The following is a 23,414-nucleotide window of genomic DNA, read 5'->3' as shown; positions in this document are numbered from 1 at the left end:
GTGGGATTTCACAGGGCTCTATGGATTTGGGTGAACTATAATTCCTAACATCAAGGATCAATTCCTCCAAAACCCTGCCAGTATTTTCTGTTGGTCATGGCGGGTGGGTGTATGTGCCAGGTTTGGTCCAGGTCTGCCAATGGCGGGAGTCATAGGGCTCTCTGAAAGTATAAGGATGTGGGTGAACTACAACTCCCATCCTGCTGGGTCAGTCCCCTTAAACGCCAACACTACTTTAAGTTGGTCATGTTGGGTATTTGTACCAAGTTTGGTCCAGATCTATTGTCGGTGGGCTCCATAGTGCAGGGTAAACTATAACTCCCAAAATCCAATGCTAACTATTAAAAACAGGACTAACTTCAATGTGGTTCTGTTATTATAAACTCTCTCTATATATATTGACCTCCAGATATTCTTTTCCTGAAATGCTGCAATTGAAAGCCAAGCAAGCAATTTAATACAAAGTTTTCCTGTATTGTACACATCTCTCCATTATTTAACTACTAGCTTACATACCCCGCGATGCCCAGGTTATTTGAAAAGGTCCGTGTTTATTTTTGAATGTTAGGTAATAGCAGTTTGGTCGTACGTTACACGATGTCTTAGAAAAACACTCAGTCTTTCCTGCTGTTTTTTTATTAATCTCCCGTTATAAAATGCATAATGATGTGGGTGAACTACAATTCCCAAAAATCTTGGGTCAATCCTCCCAAAACTCTCCCAGTATTCACAGTTGCCCGTGTTGGGTCTGTGTGCCAAATTTGGTGCAAATACGTCGTCTGCTGGGTTCAGTGGTCTCTGGATACAGATGAACTACAGCTCCCACATTCTCAGAGCAATCACCCCAAAACCATGCCAGTATTTACAGTTGGCCATGTTGGGTCTGTGTGCCAAGTTTGGTCCAGATCCATCACTTTCTGAGTTCAGTGTTCTCTGAATACGGATGAACTATAACTCCCTGATGCCAAGGTCAATTGCCCTCAAAGCCTGCCAGTATTTACAGTTGGCCATGTTGGGTCTGTGTGCCAAGTTTGGTCCAGATCCATCACTTTCTGAGTTCAGTGTTCTCTGAATATGGGTGAACTATAACTCTGATGCCAAGGTCAATCACCCCAAGTTGGCAGCGTTGGGTCTGTGTGCCAAGTTTGGTCCAGATCCGTCATTGGTGGGGTTCAGAGGATTCACGGAATACAGGTGAACAATAACTCCCAGAGATAAGGGTCAACCATCTCCCAAGTCCACCAATATTCCCAATTAGCCAAGTTTGGTCCAGATTTGTCATCAGATGGGTTCAAGGTTCATGGGTTCTGAATACGGGTGAACAATAACTCCTGGATGTCAAGGTCAATCAGCCCAAAAACCTGCCAGTATGCAAATTTGGCCATGGCGCATCTGTGTGCCAAGTTAGTTCCAGGTTCATTGTTGGTGGGATTCAGAGTGCTCTTGGACTGCAAGTGAACTATACATCCCAGTCCCTACAACTCCTATAAATCATGCTGAATTCACCCCTAACTTCTCCAGTATCTTCAGTTGCTGTTTGCTGTGTGCCGTAGGAAAGGGTAAAGGATGAGGCAGTGGGCGGGGTCAAGCAAATAGAGAGAAAGGAACCTGCAATGTCCTGGGAGGGAGTGACTTGGTGGCTCCTCATCACTGAGAACTATAGTTTGTTTGTCAAGGCTGGAGACGGTCTGTGTGAGTGGACATGTGCCACATACACACATACAGATTTACACACATATAGATTTTCACTTTTATTATGTGTATTATTAAAGGTAAAGGTTTTTCCCCGATGTTAAGTCTATGTCCGACTCTGGGGGTTGGTGCTTGTGAGGAACTGAGGTGGCAGAGGATGGAATCCCCTTTGAATCCCACCGCTGCCACCAATTTATGTAAAGAGCTGAGGTTGACAGGGAATGGAATCCCTTTTAGAATCCCTCAGCCTTGCCACCAATATGTACAGAGGTGAGGTGTCTGACAGGAATGTGTGACAGAGATGGAACCCTTTTTAATCCCACACACACAGATACCACCACTTAATAAAGATGTCTTATGAGAGATGATGTTAATTAATGATTTGTTTGATTATCTTCTTCGCTGCCACCAATGGAGAGACGTCAGGCCGATGGTACTGGTTCTTATAAGCTTTCTCTATTTGTTCCACTTCAGGTGTTGATGTTACTTAACTTAATATAAGAGTATGACAGAGGCTTGATTTGAATAAAATCAAAACAAGTTTATTGCAGGTACAGAGCTTGATGGTTTCAGATAACTTGGTAAAGGCACTTCGCTTAATGGTTACAAACGGTTATGAGGTGGTTAAACTTTCAAATTACTTCTTTCTTTAAGTTACTCTAAACCCTGATCCTACTGGATCCCCTGGGATTAATGTTCTCTAATCCACAGACTCTACAACTGACCCTAGACAAATCACCTAACTTGCCTAGTCTGGTCTATCCTAAATCTGACTCAAATCTCTCTATTTAAGCCAGCCTGATTCTCCACACAAGAATCAGATCCTTCCCTGTGACTAGGAAATCACAGACTGCTCTTGGGTTTTAAAATATTCCCCCTTTTCCTTTCCAGGCGGCGGTTGGCTCCGCCCCTGTTGCTATGGTAACCTGTTCTAGCACTCTAAGATGGCTACCTTCCCCCATACATAATGTCAATTCAAATACTCACCATTTTAACTTAGCCAAACCTGGCTGTTTAAACAAAATCAAATACACATATCATCTATAAACAAAATATAATTATACACTTCTTCACACACCTCCCAACCCATAAAGATTATTTTTGACCTTTCTACATCCTAGAATAGTCAAAAATAATAATGTGGATTGTAATTAAAAATATACAACAATACATATTAATACACTCTTAACATATAATATTAACACATTATCATGCAACATATATAAACACAAACCTTTATTGTTGCAACCTCTAATACGTCCTGGAAAGTGAATCTGCTACAATGTTGTTTTTACCTTTTACATGTTTTATTTCAAAGGAGTAATCTTGTAGTAACAGGCTCCATCGAAGAAGCTTGTTATTAGTTCCCTTGGTGTTGTCTAGCCATTTTAACGGGGCATGATCAGTTTGGAGGGTGAACCTCCTCCCCCATAAATAAGGCCTTAATTTTTGTATAGCCCAAACTATGGCTAAGCACTCCTTTTCGATAGTTGACATACTGCACTCTCGAGGAAGTAATTTTTTACTCAGAAAGAGGATTGGACGATTTTCCCCTTCTGCATCAACCTGACTTAAGACGGCTCCTAATCCAGTATCAGAAGCGTCACAGGTCAAAATAAAAGGTGCGTCAAAATCTGGGGCTTTTAAAACAGAATTCGATGTAAGGGCCTGTTTTAATTGTTCCATGGACTTCTGACATTCAGGGGACCAAATTACCTGATTGGGGCAGTTCTTTCTAGTGAGATCAGTTAGAGGGGCTGCTAAAGTGCTAAATGATGGTATAAACTTCCGGTAATATCCTGCTAAACCAAGGAATGATCTTACTTGCTTTTTGGTTTTTGGGATAGGCCATTGGTGGATGGCTTCAACCTTGGTTAGCTCCGGTCCGATACTCCCACAACCTACTATATGCCCTAAATATTTGGTTGTGCGGTTTCCTATCTGGCACTTGGAAGCCTTGATAGTTAGACCTGCCTCCTTTAACCGACTCAACACCTGATTGAGGTGTTTCAAGTGATCTTCCCAACTCGAACTAAAGATCCCTATGTCGTCCATGTAAGCCACACAGAAATCTCCCATACCACTAAGTATTCTGTCCACGTTGAAACGTGGCTGGACTATTTTTTAATCCAAAAGGTAAAACGGTGAACTCATATAATCCCGCATGAGTCCTAAAAGCTGTCTTGGCCTGGTCCTGAGGTGCCATAGGTACCTGCCAAAATCCCTTGGTTAAGTCCAGGCTGCTGATAAAATTGGCCTTCCCCATCCTCTCTAACAGATCATCTAACCGAGGCATAGGGTAAGTATCTGATTGTGTTACCTTGTTTAAAAGTCTATAGTCCACACAGAACCTTATGGTGTTATCAGGCTTTTGAACTAAAATAATTGGTGAGGCCCATGGGCTGCTTGATGGTACTACAATGCCCATGTCCAACATTTCTTTTACTTCCCTCTCAATGCATTTAGTTATTTTGCCTGTAACTCGGTATGGAGGAGACGCTATGGGTGGAGTATCACCAGTGATGATTTGATGATATATCCCCTGTACTCTCCCTGGGAGATCCGAAAATAAATGGTCATACTTATTTAATAATTTTCTAACTTGTTTCTGTTGACTCTGGGACAATCCCTCGTCAACCTTTACTTGCTCGCTGCTCCTATAGGCTCTCCTATTCCCTTCCCAAAAGGGAAAAGTACCTGTTTCCTCCCCCGAAATTATCATACATACATTTACAGATCTATTTACATATGGCTTTAACATATTTAATTATAATTATACACTTCTTCACAGTGCTCATCTCCATTTCTAAGCCAAAGAGCCAGCATTGTCTGTAGACACACACCTCCAAGGTCATGTGGCCGGCATGATTGCATGGAGTGCTGTTATGTATATTATTATATTATATATATTATGTTTATTATTATATATTATTCTATTATTATGTGCATGTGTATAGAAAGATAGAAAATGTGTACAGATAGATTGATAAGATAAACAAATTATGCATGCCCAAGGGGACTTGGGGAATATAAAATGCCTGCATGAAGCCCGTAGACCACAATTGGCTCACCCCTCATGTTGAAGTGCCTAAGACCATGGGCCTTTCAAGCTGCCTGTCAACTTGGTACCTTCTGCTTTCCATGCCAAGAGTAAGATGAATCTACTGTGGGTTTAAAGGAGCTATCCAAAGTACCAAATCTATTTTAGGGTAGAGCTCAGTACCTTGGATACTCCCCTTTGGATATCCAAAACACATGCAAAGTAGGACAAAAAATTTTTTTCCAAATTGGCAACATTCCAGTTGGACATGATGAGATTTGTAGTCCGGCACCCTGGCTGAGAAAGAATTTGAATCCTGGTTTCTCAGAATCCTAATCCAATACTCAAACCACTACACTGCACTGGCTCTATAATGAAAAAAGCTGCACTATTTGTACTATTCCTTTCCAAAATGTATTGGATGTTGTCATGTTATGAATACAAAAGTAAAAGCGACCACAAAAGCACCAACAACATGTGGAATGCCTTAAAGTAATTTTAATTGTTTGAGTATAATATAAATGGATAGTATACTAGAGTGCTACATTATAGTAAACAAAGTTAGAATCAAAACCTATAGCTCTATATTACAAGCATTTTATACACTCAGTAATGTAGTGCCACTTTTAGTTACATATAAAGTTTAGCACTACTCTGAAGCAGCTATTTTTCTTTTAATAAACTTTGTAAAAACTACTAAGAGGAAGAGGAACATGTGCTTCATGTTCACTTGAGAAAAGTCTCAGTTCCCACCAGTGTATGACTGTACAGATCACTTGAACATCAACAACAGGCCAGTGCAATCCTGTTTTCCTCTCAAATTGGTAAGTCAGCCCGGTTGCACCTTCTAAAGCAGCTGAGAATTGTGCAGCTCTCCAAATATTATTGGATTGCAACTCGCAGCAGCCGTATCCAGGCTAGCCAATGATGAGGAATATGGGAGTTGCAGTTAAACATTCGGAAGACTGCATATGTCCCATTTCTGCACTAAATCTATAGTGTTCAAAGTGGTTGTCATTGGACTGATGCTAGTCCCTGAGCTATTGGCAACTGGTCCCTGGTCAGTTTAAAGGAGATATATTGGAACCAATGGGCTGGTCCCTTGCACATTAGGAAAAAAGTATTGCTGATAACATGAGCATTGCTCTTGAGGTTTTGGAACAAAAGTCCTACAAACCTCAGCAAACACTCTAAATGTTTTGGCTTTCTTCTTTAGCTATTCTTAACTCTGCTGCACTTGATTCAGAGCAGCCGAAGAAGGCAGAAGTTGAAATATTTTGCTACAGCATTTTGATATTTCTGTGCTGGTAAGCATGTATGGCCATGTTCCAGAAAGGCACTGCAGACTAATTCAGCCAGTAGCCTAGTTTCCAATATACCTCACAACCTCTGAAGATGCCTGTCACAGATGTGGGCGAAACATCAGGAGAGACTGCTTTTAGAACATGGCCATACAGCCCAAAAAACTCACAGCAACCCAGTAATTCCAGCCATGAAAGCCTTCGACAACACATTGCATCCTTTTAGCTACCAGAACAAATCTGTCTAAAGTGCTAGTTGATGCTTTGAAAAATTGTCAAGAGACAGAAGAAAATGACTGTAGCCTTTCTTTCCTATGATGTATTAAGTCACTTCAGTTCGATAAGGCACATTTCAAGTTCTACAGTACCAATGGTAATACTTGACAGTAAACAAGTTTACAGTACTTTCATGGCCCAAAGAGCCATAGCACAAAGATATATCGGCAAGGGAAAAACATTTAGTAGCGATTTTAGTTAATAACAACTGATGGAAAGTCTTCAGTCAAAACAAGCTTTCCAGTTAAAAACAAGATCAGGAGCCACTAGCGCATCACTTGAGCACAAGTGTCTTCAATTGGCTAATAAAGATGAACTGACTCATGCTGCGTGTGTGTGTGTGCGTGCGTGTGTGTGTCTGTATCTCAATGCAAACACATTTCTAACTTGGAAGTAAGTCTTACTCAGTTCAACTGGGTTTCTTTCTAAATAAGTATGAAAAGTATAAGTATTAAATGCCTTAGAATTCACTCCTCCTCTCTCAGACAACCCTGGAAAGTATAGTCAGGTGTTTGTGTTTGCTTAAGACTACAAATCATGTGCTTTTTTAGGGTTCACTCATAACAATTCAAAATTGTATCAATAAACCAGTGTAATTTCATTTTAACTATGTTTTACCTTGCCTCAAGCCATGAGGAGAGGCAGATTATTATTATTATTATTATTATTATTATTATTATTATTATTATTATTATATATATGTTCTAAATCACACGAGGAACCGATATTGATACTCATGTTTTGTGCACTTAAGCATCCCTCCTTGTGATGTGGAGAGGAAGATAATATGGAGAGGAAAATAATTTATCTTCATTCTCACTTACAAATAAAGATGTCACCCATGAAAAAGTTGGTAGTCTTAATGACACAATATATCTAGACAATATATTTTAAAAACAAATAGTAGAGAAAATGCTGCAGCTGTGAATGAAATAAGGCATTGCAGAAATAATCTACTTAGAGTCAATTGATGTGGCCTAGATCTACACTACCATATAATGCATTTTGGGGTTCTCAAACTTTTTCAGCTGTGGAACCATTTTTGAAGCAAAAGTTTCTTGTGAAGCCCCAATAAATGCATATACACAATTTGTAGTGCAAAAAAGAAAAAGAACAATATAATATTAAAAATGAAGAAACATTTTAACCAACATAAATTTAACAGTATGTCAGTGGAAGACCCCAGAGGCCATCCAGTCCAACCCTCTTCTGCCATGCAAGAAAAGCACAATCCAAGCACCCCCAACACAGGGCCATCCAGCCTTTGTAATAAAAATGATAATAGGCACAACCCCAGGAGCCCTCCAGTTCTATCACATTTTGCCATGCAAGAAAAGCACAACCAAAGTACCCCTAGCAGATGGCCACCCAGACTTTGTAGTAGTAGTAGTAATAGACTTCCGAATTCAGACTGACAGTTTTGGAGCACAATACTCTCGACCTCACAATCGTGGGAAAAAACAAAGTATGCATCGTCGATGTTGTAATCCCAGGTGACAGCAGAATTGAAGAGAAGCAACTGGAAAAGCTAACATAATAGGAGGTTTTAAAAATAGAACAGCAAAGATTCTGGCACAAGCCAGTCAAGGTGGTTCCAGTGGTAATCGGCACACTGGGTGCAGTGCCTAAAGACCTTGGCCTGCATTTAAAAACATTTGGCATTGACAAAATTGCTATCTATCAGCTGCAAAAGACCCCCTACTTGGATCTGCATGCATTATTCGCCGATACATCACACAGTCCTAGACACTTGGGAAGTGTCCAACGTGTGATCAAATACAACAACCAGCATAGCAATCTTGTTTGCGGTGTACTAATCTTGTTGTGTATCAAATAATAATAATAACTACTACTACTACTACAACAAACTCCAGAGGCCATTCAGTTCAATTCCATTCTGCCATGCAGTAAAAGCACAATCAAAGCAATCCCAACAGATGGCCACACAGCCTTTGTAGCAATAATAACAACAAAAACAACAACAACAAGAATGGCAGAAATCCCAGGGGCCATCCAGTTCAACCCACTTCTGCCATGTATCCCCAGTTCAGCACCCATAACAGATGGCCACACCGACTTTAATAATAATAATAATAATAATAATAATAATAATAATAATAATAATAATAATAATAATAATAATAGCAGATGCCTCAGTGGCCACTCAGTTTAACCTCCTTCTGCCATGCAGTAAAAGCACAATCAAAGCACCCCCAACAGATGGCCATGCAGCCTTTGTAATAACAACAACAGCAACAATAATAATAGCAGAAACAACAGGGGCCATCCAGTTCACCATGCAGGAAAAGCATAATGAAAGTACCCCTGAATGGTGGGAGGGAAATAGGGTTTTGAAAGCAAAGAAAGCCGGGGAGGGGGGCGGTCTGGGCAGCTAGGGAGATGGGTCTATGCCCTGGGAGGACAGTGCTGCTGCTGCTGCTTCTGCTGTTTCAGCAGCTCCAAACTTTAATTTCCCTACATTTCCAGGATGAGGAGGAGGCGGAAAGAGGAGAAGGTGAGAAGCAGCATGGTGCCCCAAAGCCCCTCACTATCACGCGCAGAGCCCCAAGGGCTCAGCGGAGCACGCTTTGAGAACTCCTGGTGTAGACCCATATGATGCAGTTCAATGCAGTGTAGATCCAGCCATATTGGGTCATTCTTTGCTGCCACTTATACAAGCCTAGAAAAACTGTAACCAAAAGCCCAACACCTAAGTCAGTCGTTTCTATCACTACACATTTTAGTTATTATATGTTGTTCTAAACTATAAGAGTAAGTCTTGTTATTCTTAGGCAACAAAAATTGTGACTTTTTAGTTACTTTTACAAAATGAATATCAAAAAGGCAGCAAATCACTGGCCTATGGTATAAAAACATCTCAGTAATGTGGACACAGACATCTTTGTAGCTGCAAAAATAACTACTAACTATAACAATTATACATGGAGAGAACAATTATAGTGTTTACATCAAGCATGGGCAAACTTTGGCCCTACAGGTGTTTTGGATATCAACTCCCACAATTCCTAACAATTGTGGGCTGAAGTTTGCCCATGCCTGGTTTACATTAGAATCATAATATAGCTCAGGCCACATCTACACTGCCATATACTGCTCTTTGGATATGCATTAGACTCGTATAATGAAGTCTGATGCAGTTAAGCTGCATTACATGGCCAATAGACTCATATAATGCAGTTACATATTACAATATATGGCATTGTAGATGGGGCCTCAGTTACATCTTAGATTTCTTTCACACATTACACAATTGTAACAATTCTAGTGCTACTAAATCCTATGGAATTATGGGATTTGTACTCTGCTGAGGCACTAAATCTTTATCACAGAATTCTAAATACCTTGCAAAACTATAAATCCTAGAATTCTATAGGATCAATGTAAGCCGGTTACAATGGTTTGTTGTTGTTGTGTGACTTCAAGTTGCTTCTGACCTATGGCAGCCCTAAGGTGGCAATCATCATGTTTTCTTAGTAAAATTTGTTCAGAGGAGTTTTGCCTTTGCTTTCCTTTGGGGCTGAGAGTGTGTGCCTTGCCCAACGTCACCCAATGGGGTTTTCATGAGCGAGTACAGATTCAGATCCTGTCCTACAGGGTCACAGTCCAGCACTCAAACCACTGTACCACACTTGCTCCCTAGTTGCCATAGCATCAAAATGTTATTATTGCGTAGTGTGAAAGAGACTGTGATTATGACTTTTAAAAGGAATTAATTAAAGCTAACAACGGTAGTTATTTTCAATCTCTGGGTATGATTTGTTTCTTTTCTATAAAAAGGCCTAAGGTAATTGAATTCCACAGCAAATGTTTGCCATCACTGTGCAGTATTACCCAGAAGGGATAATAAAGCTGTGATACTTTTTGAAAGAAAAAAAGCAGACTTGGCTCACATAAAGCAATTATGTTCTGGCAATTGTTTTTCAGTGTGGGATCCAAACCCACAGAGCAGCACAAGCTGTTGCCATTTAACTCTTGATCAAGGAGAGAAACTCCTCCCTGGTTTTTGGATCTTCTCGCAAGACTCCCAGCATGGTGCTTGTCACAGTTTTGCTCTTCATTTTCTGAACGCCCCGCATGATCATACACATGTGCCTGGCAAGAACATACAAAAAGGCATTTTCAGGATCAAAAACTCAGCAGAAGAGACTGGTGACTCATAAAATCACAGGCAAATTATGAAGAGTAAGCTGCTGTTGTGTGTTTAAGTCAGAGCTTTCCAAACATTTCATCTTGGCGACACATTTTTTAGACATACACCATTTCATGACACAGTAATTTGGTTTTACTAGCAAACCGAAGATTCAATCAACCCCTTAAAAAAGATTCCGACATAAGCATAACATAAACATGAAAACCTTTCATTTATACTGTTCAAATATTTGTAAAACAATAACATACATTTCTGTCATTTCTCATTATGTTCACATGAAACGCCTACACACTGCAGCCATACACTAATGTGTCACGACACACGGGTTGGAAAACTCTGGTTTAACTAATGAACAAAATCACATCACATTCTGTGATGGGATTGGCAACAGTATGGAGGGAAGGGGGCAATTTTAGAAGAAAACTAAAAACTTGGCTCTGCGCCCAGGCATTCAGCGAATAAGCTCACGGGCTGATGTAATCAGGTCGCAAATCTGTAATTGTAGCAGTAGTGAATGACTGAGGATGGTGCAATATCGCTGCCTTGCAGCGTTTTAATTTTTATATACTTTTTATCACTTTTTTATCATGTTTTTATCATGTTTTAATTGTTTTGTTTTCATAGTATATTTGTTGCTGGCCCTCGTGGCAGAATGTAAGCTGCTCTGAGTCCCCTCGGGGAGAAGGGCGGGGTATAAATGCATGTAATAAATAAATAAATAAATAAATAAATAAATTTTGACTCTGCAGCACCCTGGTGAGCCACAGCAGATTTAGTGTCATTTTGGTTATTTCCTGTTTTGATTTTCTTTATTTTTTTGGCCAACTTTTACCCACTTTTCTTTGGATGTAAAACCATATCCAAAGGTGAAACTAGACATGGAGGGAAATGTGTGTCTCTTGAAATAGACCTATTTATTTTCTCCAGAGGAAATTCATACATTAAGACATTTTTACCACTTGAGGGAGCACTTCTTTTATTTAAAAAGGCTAAACTATTACTGTATCTAGTTTGATCGTGAGAGAAGCAAATAGGGGTAGAGTGCCAGCTATGACCGATTGACAACTGGCAAATAGAGGGAGAAAACGTGGAGGCAGTGACAGACTTTATATTTCTAGGTGCGAAGATCACTGCAGATGCAGACTGCAGCCAGGAAATCAGAAGACATTTACTTCTTGGGAGGAGAGCAATGGCCAACCTCGATAAAATACTGAAAAGCAGAGACATCACACTGGCAACGAAGGTCCACATAGTCAAAGCTATGGTATTTCCCTTAGTAACCTATGGATGCGAGAGCTGGACCATAAGGAAGGCTGAGCGAAGGAAGATAGACGCTTTTGAACTCTGGTGCTGGAGGAAAATCCTGAGAGTGCCTTGGACCGCAAGAAGATCCACCCAGTCCATCCTCCAGGAAATAATGCCCGACTGCTCACTGGAGGGAAGGATATTAGAGGCAAAGTTGAAGTATTTTGGTCACATCATGAGAAGACAGGAAAGCTTGGAGAAGATCATGATGCTGGGGAAAATGGAAGGAAAAAGGAAGAGAGGACGACCAAGGGAGAGATGGTTGGACGGTATCCTTGAAGTGACTGGCTCGACCTTGAAGGAACTGGGGGCGGTGACGGCCGACAGGGAGCTCTGGCGTGGACTGGTCCATGAGGTCGTTTTAAGGTGGGATGGGAGCTGTTCGATTCCCCTCATGTTAGATCATTGTAGTGACGTCAAAGTGTGAACATTCCTGTGGGTGGTCTTGAAATTTGCCTCAGTGCTTCATTAATTGTCTTGCATGAAACTTTTACAGAATGTTTTTTAAAAAAAATATTCTTCAGGAATTGCACCATGATCCATGGCTTTTTAAAAATCCTAGTTATAAACTAAATTGAATAAGAAAGGACTAACTTACGAAGCTTCTATGACCACAGCTACTCCAACAGGTTTCAGAGCTTCAGTGATGGCCCAGGCAATCTGTTTGGTGAGTCGCTCCTGGACTAGAAAAAGAATAGCTCTTTATGCAGCTGTAATCAGTTAACAAAATTGAATCGATCCTAATTTAAGCTAAAGGACAAGAAAAAGAAACAGTTCTCATATTTGAATACGCCAAGTCAAAAAAAATTAAGGCCCCAAATTTGGGCAACAAGATTTACCTTATAACTGATTTTAGCTGTATTTTAATTTTAATTTACATTGCAGACCACAGTGTCCTGCACAGGGAAAAAGTCATGAAATATTGATGAAATATGAATATGATATGAATTAAAGTTAGTATAGTAATAGTAATTACAACAATGATAATAACCATAATCATAATCTCAGAGTGCATGAATTTCTTCTAAAACATACAGTACTGGAATTCATGTCCTAGGGGTCAATTTGAATGAAATATCACTTTAACTGCCATGGCTCAATGCAATAGAATTGTGAGAGTTGTAGCTGGGTGAAGCACTAGCACTCCAGGGTAGAGAAGGCCAAAGTTCTTGCAAGACAGCAACTCCCAGGATTCCATAGCATTGAGCTGTGACAGATAAGGGGTGTCATCAACTGCATTCATTCTAGTAGCAACAGAAAAGATACCAACCTTGAAGTCTTCGGCTAAATATTTCAACAATTCTGGATGGAGAAAAGATTGACAAAGTAAGGAAACAACAGCAATAGCAACAATGTAGTGTTATTTTTTCCAGTTCCCATGGGGAATAAACCTTTCTAAAACCCACCCCAAACATCTCTCTGAATGGACTGACTTTCCACTGTGTAACCAGCACTTCCTTTGCTCTCTAATGCAAAAGGCTTGAGGATTCCTGCCTTGTGACTCTATTTTTTCTTCTCCTTTTTACTGGAGAACAAAAAAGTGGTGCAGAGCTTCTTAAGCCCTATCTGCACTGAACAATTATGATACAATTTTCTACCCATGTAGGTGCCATTTCTGTGTCTGGTAGAATCCTGGGATTTGTAGTTTGGTGAGTTCTCTGACATATAGATCTACTGTAGTTCAGAGGAAAGTGCCAAGGCTATAGCTCTCCAGTAGAGAATTTCATACATGTCGCCAAACTACAGATCCCAGGAATCTATGAGAAGGAACTAGCACAGTTAAAGTGGTATCCAACTGCTAGAACTGTGCAATGTGAACAACACACTCTAGGAGTCAATTTAGATACATAGATAGTTTGCTAAACACTGCATTTTTAAAAAGAAGTTGAGACATCATTAATATAGAAAGGTAAGACATTACATGCATCATCATAATATCACAGGAAACTTAACTGGGTACAAATTAATACATATTATGTGCCAATTTATATAAAGATTTTACCAGGGTTTGCTGTTCATAGGATAAAATCAAAGCTTGAAAATAATTCATAAATGATACAATTTTTGGAGAGTGACAAGAACAGAATGAAGTCATACATCTCAGAAAGTAATGTAACAACGAGTGCAACAAGTTTGTTTTCTGAATACTTTTAAAAGTTACTATTACAAGGAATTTCAGATACATTTTGCAAGATTGTTTTTATGTTATTTACCACTGTATCAATGCCAAAAGTTTGTTTTGGAAAATAAAAGGTTACAGAAAAGAAAGAAGCAACACAACAAGAAGAGCAATACACTACTTTTAAAACATAAGAAGTACATTTTATAAATTGTGGTTTTATAAGGTTTTTAGATTTCTCTGCCAATGAGTTCTGGTGTTTTACCAAAATATAAATGCCGAGATAGTATTGAGCCATGGCATTTAAAGAGGGGAATCTGTTTTTACCCAATGCAGAAGCAAATACCTCAGGACCTGTGCACAACTCAAAAACTTTAAAACAGGCCTGCTGGATCACATCTAATTTCTAGCCCAATAATCTTTCTCCCTCATAGCTAAAAAGATGTTTTAGGAAACCCAAAGGCAGGGCATGAGGGAAACAGCAATCTTTTGCCGTAACTCCCCTGTGGCATACTGCATTTTGCAATTCCCCATATAGTCATGATAACGCCTAGACACTGACTGATACACATTGTCCTCTGTGAATCTGGGTCATTTTAATTTAGTGGCCATTTCTTTATCTTGCATCATGCATAAATGACTTAAAGGAACAATAACAAGAAGAATTACAACAACCTTGCAAGCTTGCTTAAACCAACCACTTTCTTCATTGGTAAGTATCCAATGTGGACCTGCAGAAATGAACAGATAAACAGTGAGAAATACAGATAGAGAAAATGTGTTTTATTTTTGCCACATTTCTTGCATGTTGTACACCTACAGTTCAAAATTTCAAATATGCCACTGCTGAAAGCCACTTCTCAATGAGAGGGAACCATGAAAACCAAAGAGCAAAAACAATCAGCTCACTAACTGCTTCTGTACAGGCAGTGTGGACTCAGATAACCCAGTTCAAAGAAGATAATGTGGATTATCTGCCTTGATATTCTGGGTTATAATGCTGTGTGAAAGGGGGCCCTTAGGCTGGATCTCCACTGCCATATAATCCAGATTATCAAAGCAGATGATCTGGATTTTATATAGCAGTGTAGAAGGAGCCATAAACTCCTTCACGGAGGAAATTTTGGAGATCATGGCCAAGCAATATCAGAATGAAGTCAAGATGTCAAAGGTTATCCAGTTTGCTTTTGCCTGAATCTACAGAGGACTAGATTCTTTCTCCTCCTCTCCTTTCTGCTGAATTAATCAAATGCAAACCACTTTTGTCCATTGAGGACAAATGGAGGAAATGGGAGGAGGAAGGAAAAATCGGGTCTATCCACACTACAGTTTGACACCACTGTAGCTGCCATGGCTCAATGCTATGTAATTGTGGGAAATGTAATTTTACAAGGTCTATTGCTTTCTCTGTCAAAGCATGCTGGTATCTCATTAAACTACCACTGAGTCATGGCAGATAAAGTGGTTTCAACGTGCATTAATTCTGCAGTGTAGATGCATCCCAGGGATCTTAAAAGCAGCTGAAAAGTGGGATAACAGCAAATTAATTGTAGCTACACTTGCCAAACTCGAGCAGCTGAAGACTATGTAGATATAGGCTGCTTGGTCTTTTCTGCAGGGCTTGCACTCACCATGATGTGACCTTGCGCTATACATTTTTTAATTTTCACTTTTCAGTGTTTTTAATGACTCTCAGGTGATGCGTGAGAATTTTGCTACAAGGGTGCAGAATCTTTTGGGGGTGGGTAATTTAATCTTTTTCCCCCAAAAAATGATCCAAACATTTATGCAGTGAGGTTAATGCAACTCTGCCCTGGATCATAAGAAATGTTACGAGATCAATACCTTGCCAAAGAAAGGGACCAAGTGATGCTCACAGAGGGAAAACATTTCAATATCCTTCACAATCACCATCTCATCGTGGTCCTCATCAAACATTGCATCGTTGAGTATTTCTGTAACAAAGAAATGCAAGCTATTCATGGTTGAAGGAGAAGATGCTGGTTTTATTACCTCATTCTTGTTTAGTAATGATGGTATTATACTGTATTCTGTGTTTTAATTTGTAATTGAGTTATTTAATTGTTTATTTTATTGACTGTTGTGATGATACTGTTTTAATTGATGCTTGTTTTAACTTGTTATGTTTCTGTTTCTTTGGGCTTGGCCCCATGTTAGCCGCCCCGAGTCCCTTCGGGGAGATGGTGGCGGGATAGAAAAATAAAGTATTAAGATAATTTTTTCCTCATTCAGCTCTGACCTTGATGTTAACAATTCAGGGCCTTCTCAGCCGTGGCCCCCCAGCTCTGGAAATCCCTCCCCAGGGAGATTAGGTTGGCTCCCTCTCTATCCTCCTTCAGGAAACAACTGAAGACTTGGATGTTTCGGTTGTCCTTTGGTGAGACAGTGACTGGATGATCAGCCTCAGATGGCATTTTAATTCTATCCTGGATTTTATTAGGTCCTCATCACTTACGTATTTTAACTTATTATGTTATTCCTATTTAGCTGCTGCAGTTCCTCCACCTATGCAGACGACAGAACTGTACTTGGTTGATTGATATTATTAATTGTTGTAAACTCTTGTTTTTATTGTATTACTGTTTTATCTTTTGTATATTGTGAATTGTATTTATGCTGTGGTTTTTTGCTCAATTGAATTGTTCAGGCCTTGCCCCATGTGAGCCACCCCGAGTCCCTGCGGGGAGATGGTGGCGGGGTATGAATAAAGTTTTATTATTTATTTATTATCTGTGAAAACTGATATTTATAAAACAAGAAAACACTGTTTACGGCCCTGAACATTACAGCAAAGGCACAACTGAAATTTAAATATTACCATTACAATCTGATGTACTGATATTTGTCATAAAATTAACTGTCATAGTTCCAGCCTATGGAAACCTGGCATTTATAGTTTATCATGGCACCAGAGTTCTCTAAAGGAGAAAAGGTGAATATCTCAAAAAACTCCAAATCCCCAGAATTCTTTAGCATTGAGCCATGGCAGTTAATGTGGTGTCAAACAGCTATAATTCTGCAGTGTGAACAGAGCTGCCAGCAATGGGCTGACATTCTCCTATGTCCAAGAAATCTCCTATGTCTTCCCAAATTGGGTGTCCTCCAGGTGTGACGGACAGGATATATTTGACTACAGATAATAACAATTGTATCATAGGAATAGACAAAACTGCTGTTCTCATCATCTCTGACCATTGGCTATGCTAGGACTGATGGGAGCTGAAGTCCAACAACATTTCCACCCCAAATTAAAATAACCTAATCTCTGGTGAATGAAATCCTTATATTCCAATGTGAGATGTCCAGTGGCCTGTTGCTCTGACTGGGGATTTTCCTGTCCTACTATTGGCGTTGAGTGGCCAGGCTGTGATGCAGCTGGTTAGTAGTCAGCTGCAATAAATCACTACTGACTGAGAGGTCATGAGATCGAAGCCTGGGTCGGGTTAAGCTCCCAACCATTAATAGCCTAGCTTGCTGTTGACCTAGACAGTTGCATCTGTCAAGTAGAAAATTTAGGTACCGCTTTATCCAGGGAGGCTAATTTAACTAATTTTCAACACCAGCACTTCGGGGTGAGAAGGGAGTAACATAAATACTGTAAACAAATAAATAGATAAAATTGAGTGCTGTTCTACCCAAAGAACAACTTCAAATTCCATGTGATCATCATATGTCAGGGCATCTATGCTTAATTTGGTTCCACATTTCAATTTGTAAACCATGATGTAAAATCAGAGAATTACAGAGTTGGAAGCTACCACAAGAGCTATCTATCCCAACCAGATCCTGCCATGTAGGAACGCAGAAACAAAGCACCCCGACAGATGGCCATCCAGCCTCTGCTTGAAAACCTCCAGAGACAGAGACTCCAGTACAAGCCTTATTGCTTAGAACAAGGAACAAGTGAAAACACACAGGGAGTGTGATGTTGGAGCAATTATTCAACTGCACTAATCTTTAAACCTTGTTCATTCATTCGTACAAAAGTATTAAGCAACACTCCTCAGTTCCTAGCTGGTGATGAATGATTGGATTAGAGCAATAATCTAGTAACCCTGGAAAACAAGATGATAGTTTGTAAAATGATTGTTAATTGACCTTCTTCTTGGAAAAAATTAAAGAGAGAAAATAAAGAAGCTGATTACTGTAATCTGATTTTACTGTAGTACTGAAATAAATTGTTAGCAGAATTTATTTTCATTGTGTCGCTAGAGGTTCAAGTATAACATGAAAAGGTGAGAGGGTAGTCCCATGTATTATGTAAGGGATCTGCTTCAGTACTCTTTATATAATACACTTTTTGCATAATCTGGATACCTATTTTTCTTACCAGAAATGAACAGTATTTGGGCTTCCAGTTGAAGCATACCATAGAGTCGCTTTAAGGACTTAGGGCCCTTCTACACTGCCATATAATCTGGATTATTAAATCAGATAATACATATTATCTGCTTTGAACTGGATTATATGGGTTTACACTGCTATATAATCCAGTTCAAAGCAGATAATTTGGACTTTATATGGCAGTATAGAGGAGGCATTAGAAAATGCCTAGAGGAATGTTCTCTCTAAGCTTCCACCAGCACACTTCTACCATGCACTACCCACTTCTTACTCTCAGGGTGCATTCTGCCTTGATATTCTGGGTTATATGGCTGTGTGGAAGGGCCCTAAGGTACCCCATATATTCCACAGCCAGAACTAGCAACAAACAGAGGAGACCCCCAATTGCATTTTCTCTTTTTTCTCTCCCACATCACCACATCTGATTTTCCTAGTTGCTACTTCTCACTAGGAGCCCCGGATGGCATAGTGCAGGGGTCTCCAAACTATGGCCCACGGGCCACATGCGGCCCATTGAAGCCATTTATCCGGCCCCCACGGCACAAAGGCAGAAAGGGGGTTGGACTAAATGGTCCAAGGGGTCTCTTCCAACCCTCTTTATTATTATTATTGTTATTATTATTATTATTATTATTATTAACATTGAGGCTGGGTGGTCATCTGTCATGGGTGCTTTGCTTGTGCTTTTGGTGCACAAAGGCAGAAGGGGGTTGGGCTAAATGGTCCAAGGGTGTCTACCAACCCTCTTTTATTATTATTATTATTATTATTATTATTATTATTATTATTATTATTATTATTGCTTGGTGGCCAACTATAGTCCGGCCCTCCAGCAGTCTGAGGGATTGTGAACTGGCCCCGTTTTAAAAGTTTGGGGACCCCTGGCATAGTGGGTTAAACCGCTGAGCTGCTGAACTTGCTGACTGATAGGTCGAAGGTTGGAATTCGGGAAGTGGAGTGAGCTCCCGTTGTCAGCTCCAGCTTCTGCCAACCTAGCAGTTCGAAAACATCTAAAATGGGAGTAGATCAATAGGTATTGCTTCTGCGGGAAGGTAATGGTGCTCTATGCAGTCATGCTGGCCACAGGTGTCTATGGACAACACCGGCTCTTTGCCTTAGAAATGGAGATGAGCACCCAACCCCCAGAGTCTGACATGACTGGACTCAATGTCAGGGGAAAACCTTTACCTTTTTTGGGTTGTATGTATTCTGCGCTGTGTATGGCCATGTTCCAGAAGTATTCTCTCCTGACGTTTCGCCCACATCTATGGCAAACATCCTCAGAGATCCTCTCCTCCATCCCAGTGGTTCGTTTTTCTTCTTCTGTGATTCATATGTTATTTGAGTGATTATATTGCTTCTGTTTATGTGATTGTTTTAGTTAATTGTTATGGGGTTTTTTGTATTCTTATAGCGTTTTATAGTGTTTTCAGTGTTTTATTGTACAATGTTTTATGCTGATTTTATATTGGAAACCGCCCTGAGTCCCTTTCGGGAGAGAGGGCGGTATACAAATAAACTTTTACTTACTTACTTGTGAGGCATGGAGCATGGTAATGTTTTATTATTGTATATTGGTTTTTATGATGTTTTAAATGTTTTTAGTTTTTAATGCCTTTTGTATTGTATTGTTGATGTGATGGCACTGTTTTGCCAATTTGTAAGCCGCCCTGAGTCCCCCAGGGGAGAAGGGCGGGGTAGAAATACCGGAAATAAATAAATAAATAAATAAGCAAGGAAGGTTAATATATCTGTGGAAAGTCCAGGATGATAATATAAAGATATATATTAACCTTCCTTGCTTAGTTGCTCCATGCCTCACAACCTCTGAGGATGCCTGCCATAGATGTGGGCGAAACGTCAGGAGAGAATACTTCTGGAGCATGGCCATACAGCCCGGAATACATACAACAACCCTGTGATCCCGGCCCTGAAAGCCTTCGACAACACATTTACCTTTTTTACTTCTTACTAAGGCCCCTTCCACACAGCTGAATAAAATCCACACTGACCCGGATTATATGGCAGTGTGGACTCAGTTCGAAACAGATATTGTGGATTGTCTGCCTTGATCATCTGGGTTAAACGGCTGTGTGGAAGGAGCCCTGGAGAGAGGCGCCAAAGTCGGGCGGGCGGGGGAGACTCACCTGCGACGTTCTCGTGGTAGCCTTTGGTGAGGAACTGCATGGCTTTGGCCGCCCGGCGGGGGGTCCGCTGCAGCCCTTGCCGCTCGGGGTTCTCTCCCAGCCCGCGGAGGATGCTGCCGTAGGCGGCCTCCAAGGCGGACAGCCGCGCCTGCTGCTCCCGCTCCTCCGCCTCCGTCTCGCCCTGGCGCTCCCGGGAGGAAGGGCCCCTGTCTGCGGGCAGGTGAGGGCGGAGAGGAGGCGGCGGCGGCTGCTGCTGCTTCTCCCGGCCTCTCTTCTCCGCCGCCTCCCCGCCGGCAACGGGCAGCAAGAAGCCCCCGTTGAAGTAGTCCCCGTTGAGGGTCTCCATGGCTGGAGCAGAGGACCCGAGGCGCGCCCTTGAGGATTGGGGGGCTCCTGAGCATGCGCAATGGGACCACTGGGGGGGCTGTTCGGGCTGATTGGGAGCCTCCTCAATGCTTTGAAATTGGGGGTCCCTTCGCTTGCTTCTCTAGTCTCCTCAGTTGCCTCTCTAGTCTCCTGAGTGCCTTGCTAGCCTAGCTGTGCACTTCGGGGTCTCTGGCTGTGCAGTTGCCTCTGTAGCCTAGTCGCCTCTCTAGTCTCCTCAGTTTCCTCCTCACTCTCCTCAGTGCCTTGTTAGCCTATGGACTTAGGGCTCTCTTCAGTGCCTCTTGAATCTTGGCTGTGCAATTGGGGGTCTCCTCAGTTGCCTCTCTATCCTGTCTGTGAACTTGAGGGTCTCCTCCGTTTCTCGCTGCTAGTCTTGGCTGTGCAGTTGGGGGCTTCCTGGCTTAAAGTCCCCTTCTCTTCTCTCTCTCTCTCTCTCTGTCTCTCTCTGGAGTCCAGGGAGCGAAGGGTCCCTGGCCCACAGCCTTGGGGGCTCTTTATGGGGATGGAAAGGCCAGGCAATGGAAAGGCCAGGTCTTGCGCCGGTCAGCTGGGCGGGCGGGGCTCTGAAGGGGCCCTTTGTCACCTGGCGCGGGCTAATCGGCGGAGACACGAGTGTTAGCCACGCACGCGCCCCTTTTACGAGCGGAACCGCATTGGCCACAGTCGCGCCTGTCCGTCCCCGGGGATTTTTCCTGCCTCCCCGCCCCAACCCCCCCCCCCCCCCCCCCGAAGGAAGGAAATAAGAAAGGAAAGCCAACATGTCAGGCAACAATACGCACCATCCCACTAGGGTCGGGTTTATAATACTGTACTCTAGCTTATAATAAACTCCATCAGTAAAGTTTGTCATGTTGGGCAAGTTTGCATTATCGGTGGGGTTCAGTGTGCTCTCTGGCTGAAGGATGAACTACAGCTCCCACCATGGTGGGTCAGCCCCCTCCAGGACCATAGCCAAAAAAAAATAATAATAATCGGGGGGGGGGAGATGAAAGTTTTTTTTAGAGAATTATGAAGAGTAGTTCCAGAACGCAAAATAATTTAGAAATCAGACTCCATCGATAAGCTTCAGTGGGCACTCAAAACAGATAAACTTCAGTGGACACTCATAGGGGGTTTGGTTAATCAGTTAAAATTCATGAGTAAACCAGGTTTTTTTAAAAAAACTGAAAAATGTTGTGGGGGGTTTAAACCCCTACTCCCCCCCCCCCCCCCTTAGCTACAGCTCTGGCCCCTCTAACCCATCCAGTAGGTTGGGTTAGTCATGGGGGTTCTGTGTGCCGTTTGATCCAGATCCATCATCGGTGATGGTCAGTGTCTGCAGATGTCAGTGAACTACAACTCCCAGAAATGAAGGTCAGTCCTATCCCTCCCCCCAAAACCCCTCCAATATATTCAGTTGGTCATGGTGGTTCAAGGTCCATTGTCGATGGGGTTCACAGTTTCTCTGGTTGTAGGCGAACCACAACTCCCAGAAATCAAGGTCTATCTCTCCCAAACTCTTCCAGCATTCCAGTTTGGGCGTATCAGGCATGCGTGCATCATTGTTTGAGTTCACAGTGCTCTCTGGAGTTAGATCTACAACTCCCCCAAATCAAGGAGAATTCACCCCAAAGTCCTCCAGTATTTTTTGCTGGTCATGGTTCTGTGTGCCAAGTTAGGTCCAGGTCCATCTGTGGTGAGGTTCAGAGTGCTCTTTGATTGCATGTAAACTTTGAATCCCAGTACCTACAACTCCCAAATGTAAAGGGCTTACCCCCCCCCCCCCCGCGAACCCACCAGTATTCAAATTTGGGCATATCAGGTATATGTGCCAAGTTTGGTTGAGATCCATTGTTCTTTGTATTCACAGCGCTCTCTGGATGTGAGCTACAATTCTTATAAATCAAGGTCAATTGCCCCCAAAACTCTTGAGTATTTTTCGTTTGTCATGGGGTTCTGTGTGCCAAATGTGGTCCAGATCCATTGCTGATGGGTGTCTGTGAGAGGTGTAGCTCTTTGAAACCTATCTATATTCATACCCCATCTCTGTGATACTAATTTCTCGTGTTCTGTGGCTTGCATTTGTACTCTTATATATTGCTTCTCGGCCTTTTGGCTAAGATCAAGTGTAGTATTTGCACTCTTATATATCGCTGTGGTTTTATCTGCAGCGGATTCTCCCAACTGTTAGCCCCAACTGGAGAAAATACTTCTAATTGATGAAAAGCAATTGTTGACTTAGGAAGTTTCCTTTGATTCAGGATGTTTTCTGTAGTTACAACCATTGAGGGCTGGTGGATTCTATATCAGAGCAATAGAGTTGCCTATTTGGGAAGGGAGATAGTGTTGCATAGTGGTCTGAATGTTAGACTACGGCTCTGGATAACAGGGCTCAGATCTCTGTTCAGATCTGGGTGCCCACAAACTCAGCCTCAGAAGCCCCACATGACAATATTGTAGAGTGACCATAGGACAGAAATGATGTGGAGGCATACAACAACAACAACAAATCTATTTGCTGATCAGGTTTAGTGCCTTAGGTAAAAAGGTAAAGGTTTCCCCTGACGTTAAGTCCAGTCATGTCTGACTCTGGGGGTTGGTGCTCATCTCCATTTCTAAGCCGAAGAAAGGT

At 41.6% G+C, this 23,414-nt stretch overlaps 1 protein-coding gene and 1 pseudogene across 1 annotated transcript; one reads left to right on the top strand and one right to left on the bottom strand.

The window, feature by feature from the left end:
- Nucleotides 1–2,212: 2,212 nt before the first annotated feature.
- LOC100560114 (GTP cyclohydrolase 1) lies at nt 2,213–21,460 on the bottom strand. Its single transcript, XM_003217518.4, has 6 exons — nt 20,417–21,460; nt 15,750–15,859; nt 14,580–14,635; nt 13,056–13,087; nt 12,384–12,468; nt 2,213–10,422 (listed from the first exon to the last, which is right to left on the bottom strand). The coding sequence occupies exons 1-6, from the start codon at nt 20,760–20,762 to the stop codon at nt 10,296–10,298; spliced, it is 756 nt and encodes a 251-aa protein (XP_003217566.1). The 5' UTR covers nt 20,763–21,460; the 3' UTR covers nt 2,213–10,295.
- Nucleotides 21,461–22,878: 1,418 nt separating this feature from the next.
- Nucleotides 22,879–23,033, top strand: LOC134295748 (U2 spliceosomal RNA; annotated as a pseudogene).
- The last annotated feature ends 381 nt before the right edge of the window (nt 23,034–23,414 follow it).

This window comes from Anolis carolinensis, chromosome 1, assembly GCF_035594765.1.
Source record: "Anolis carolinensis isolate JA03-04 chromosome 1, rAnoCar3.1.pri, whole genome shotgun sequence".
Lineage (NCBI taxonomy): Eukaryota > Metazoa > Chordata > Lepidosauria > Squamata > Dactyloidae > Anolis > Anolis carolinensis.
This window is presented reverse-complemented; position numbering and strand designations above follow the sequence as displayed.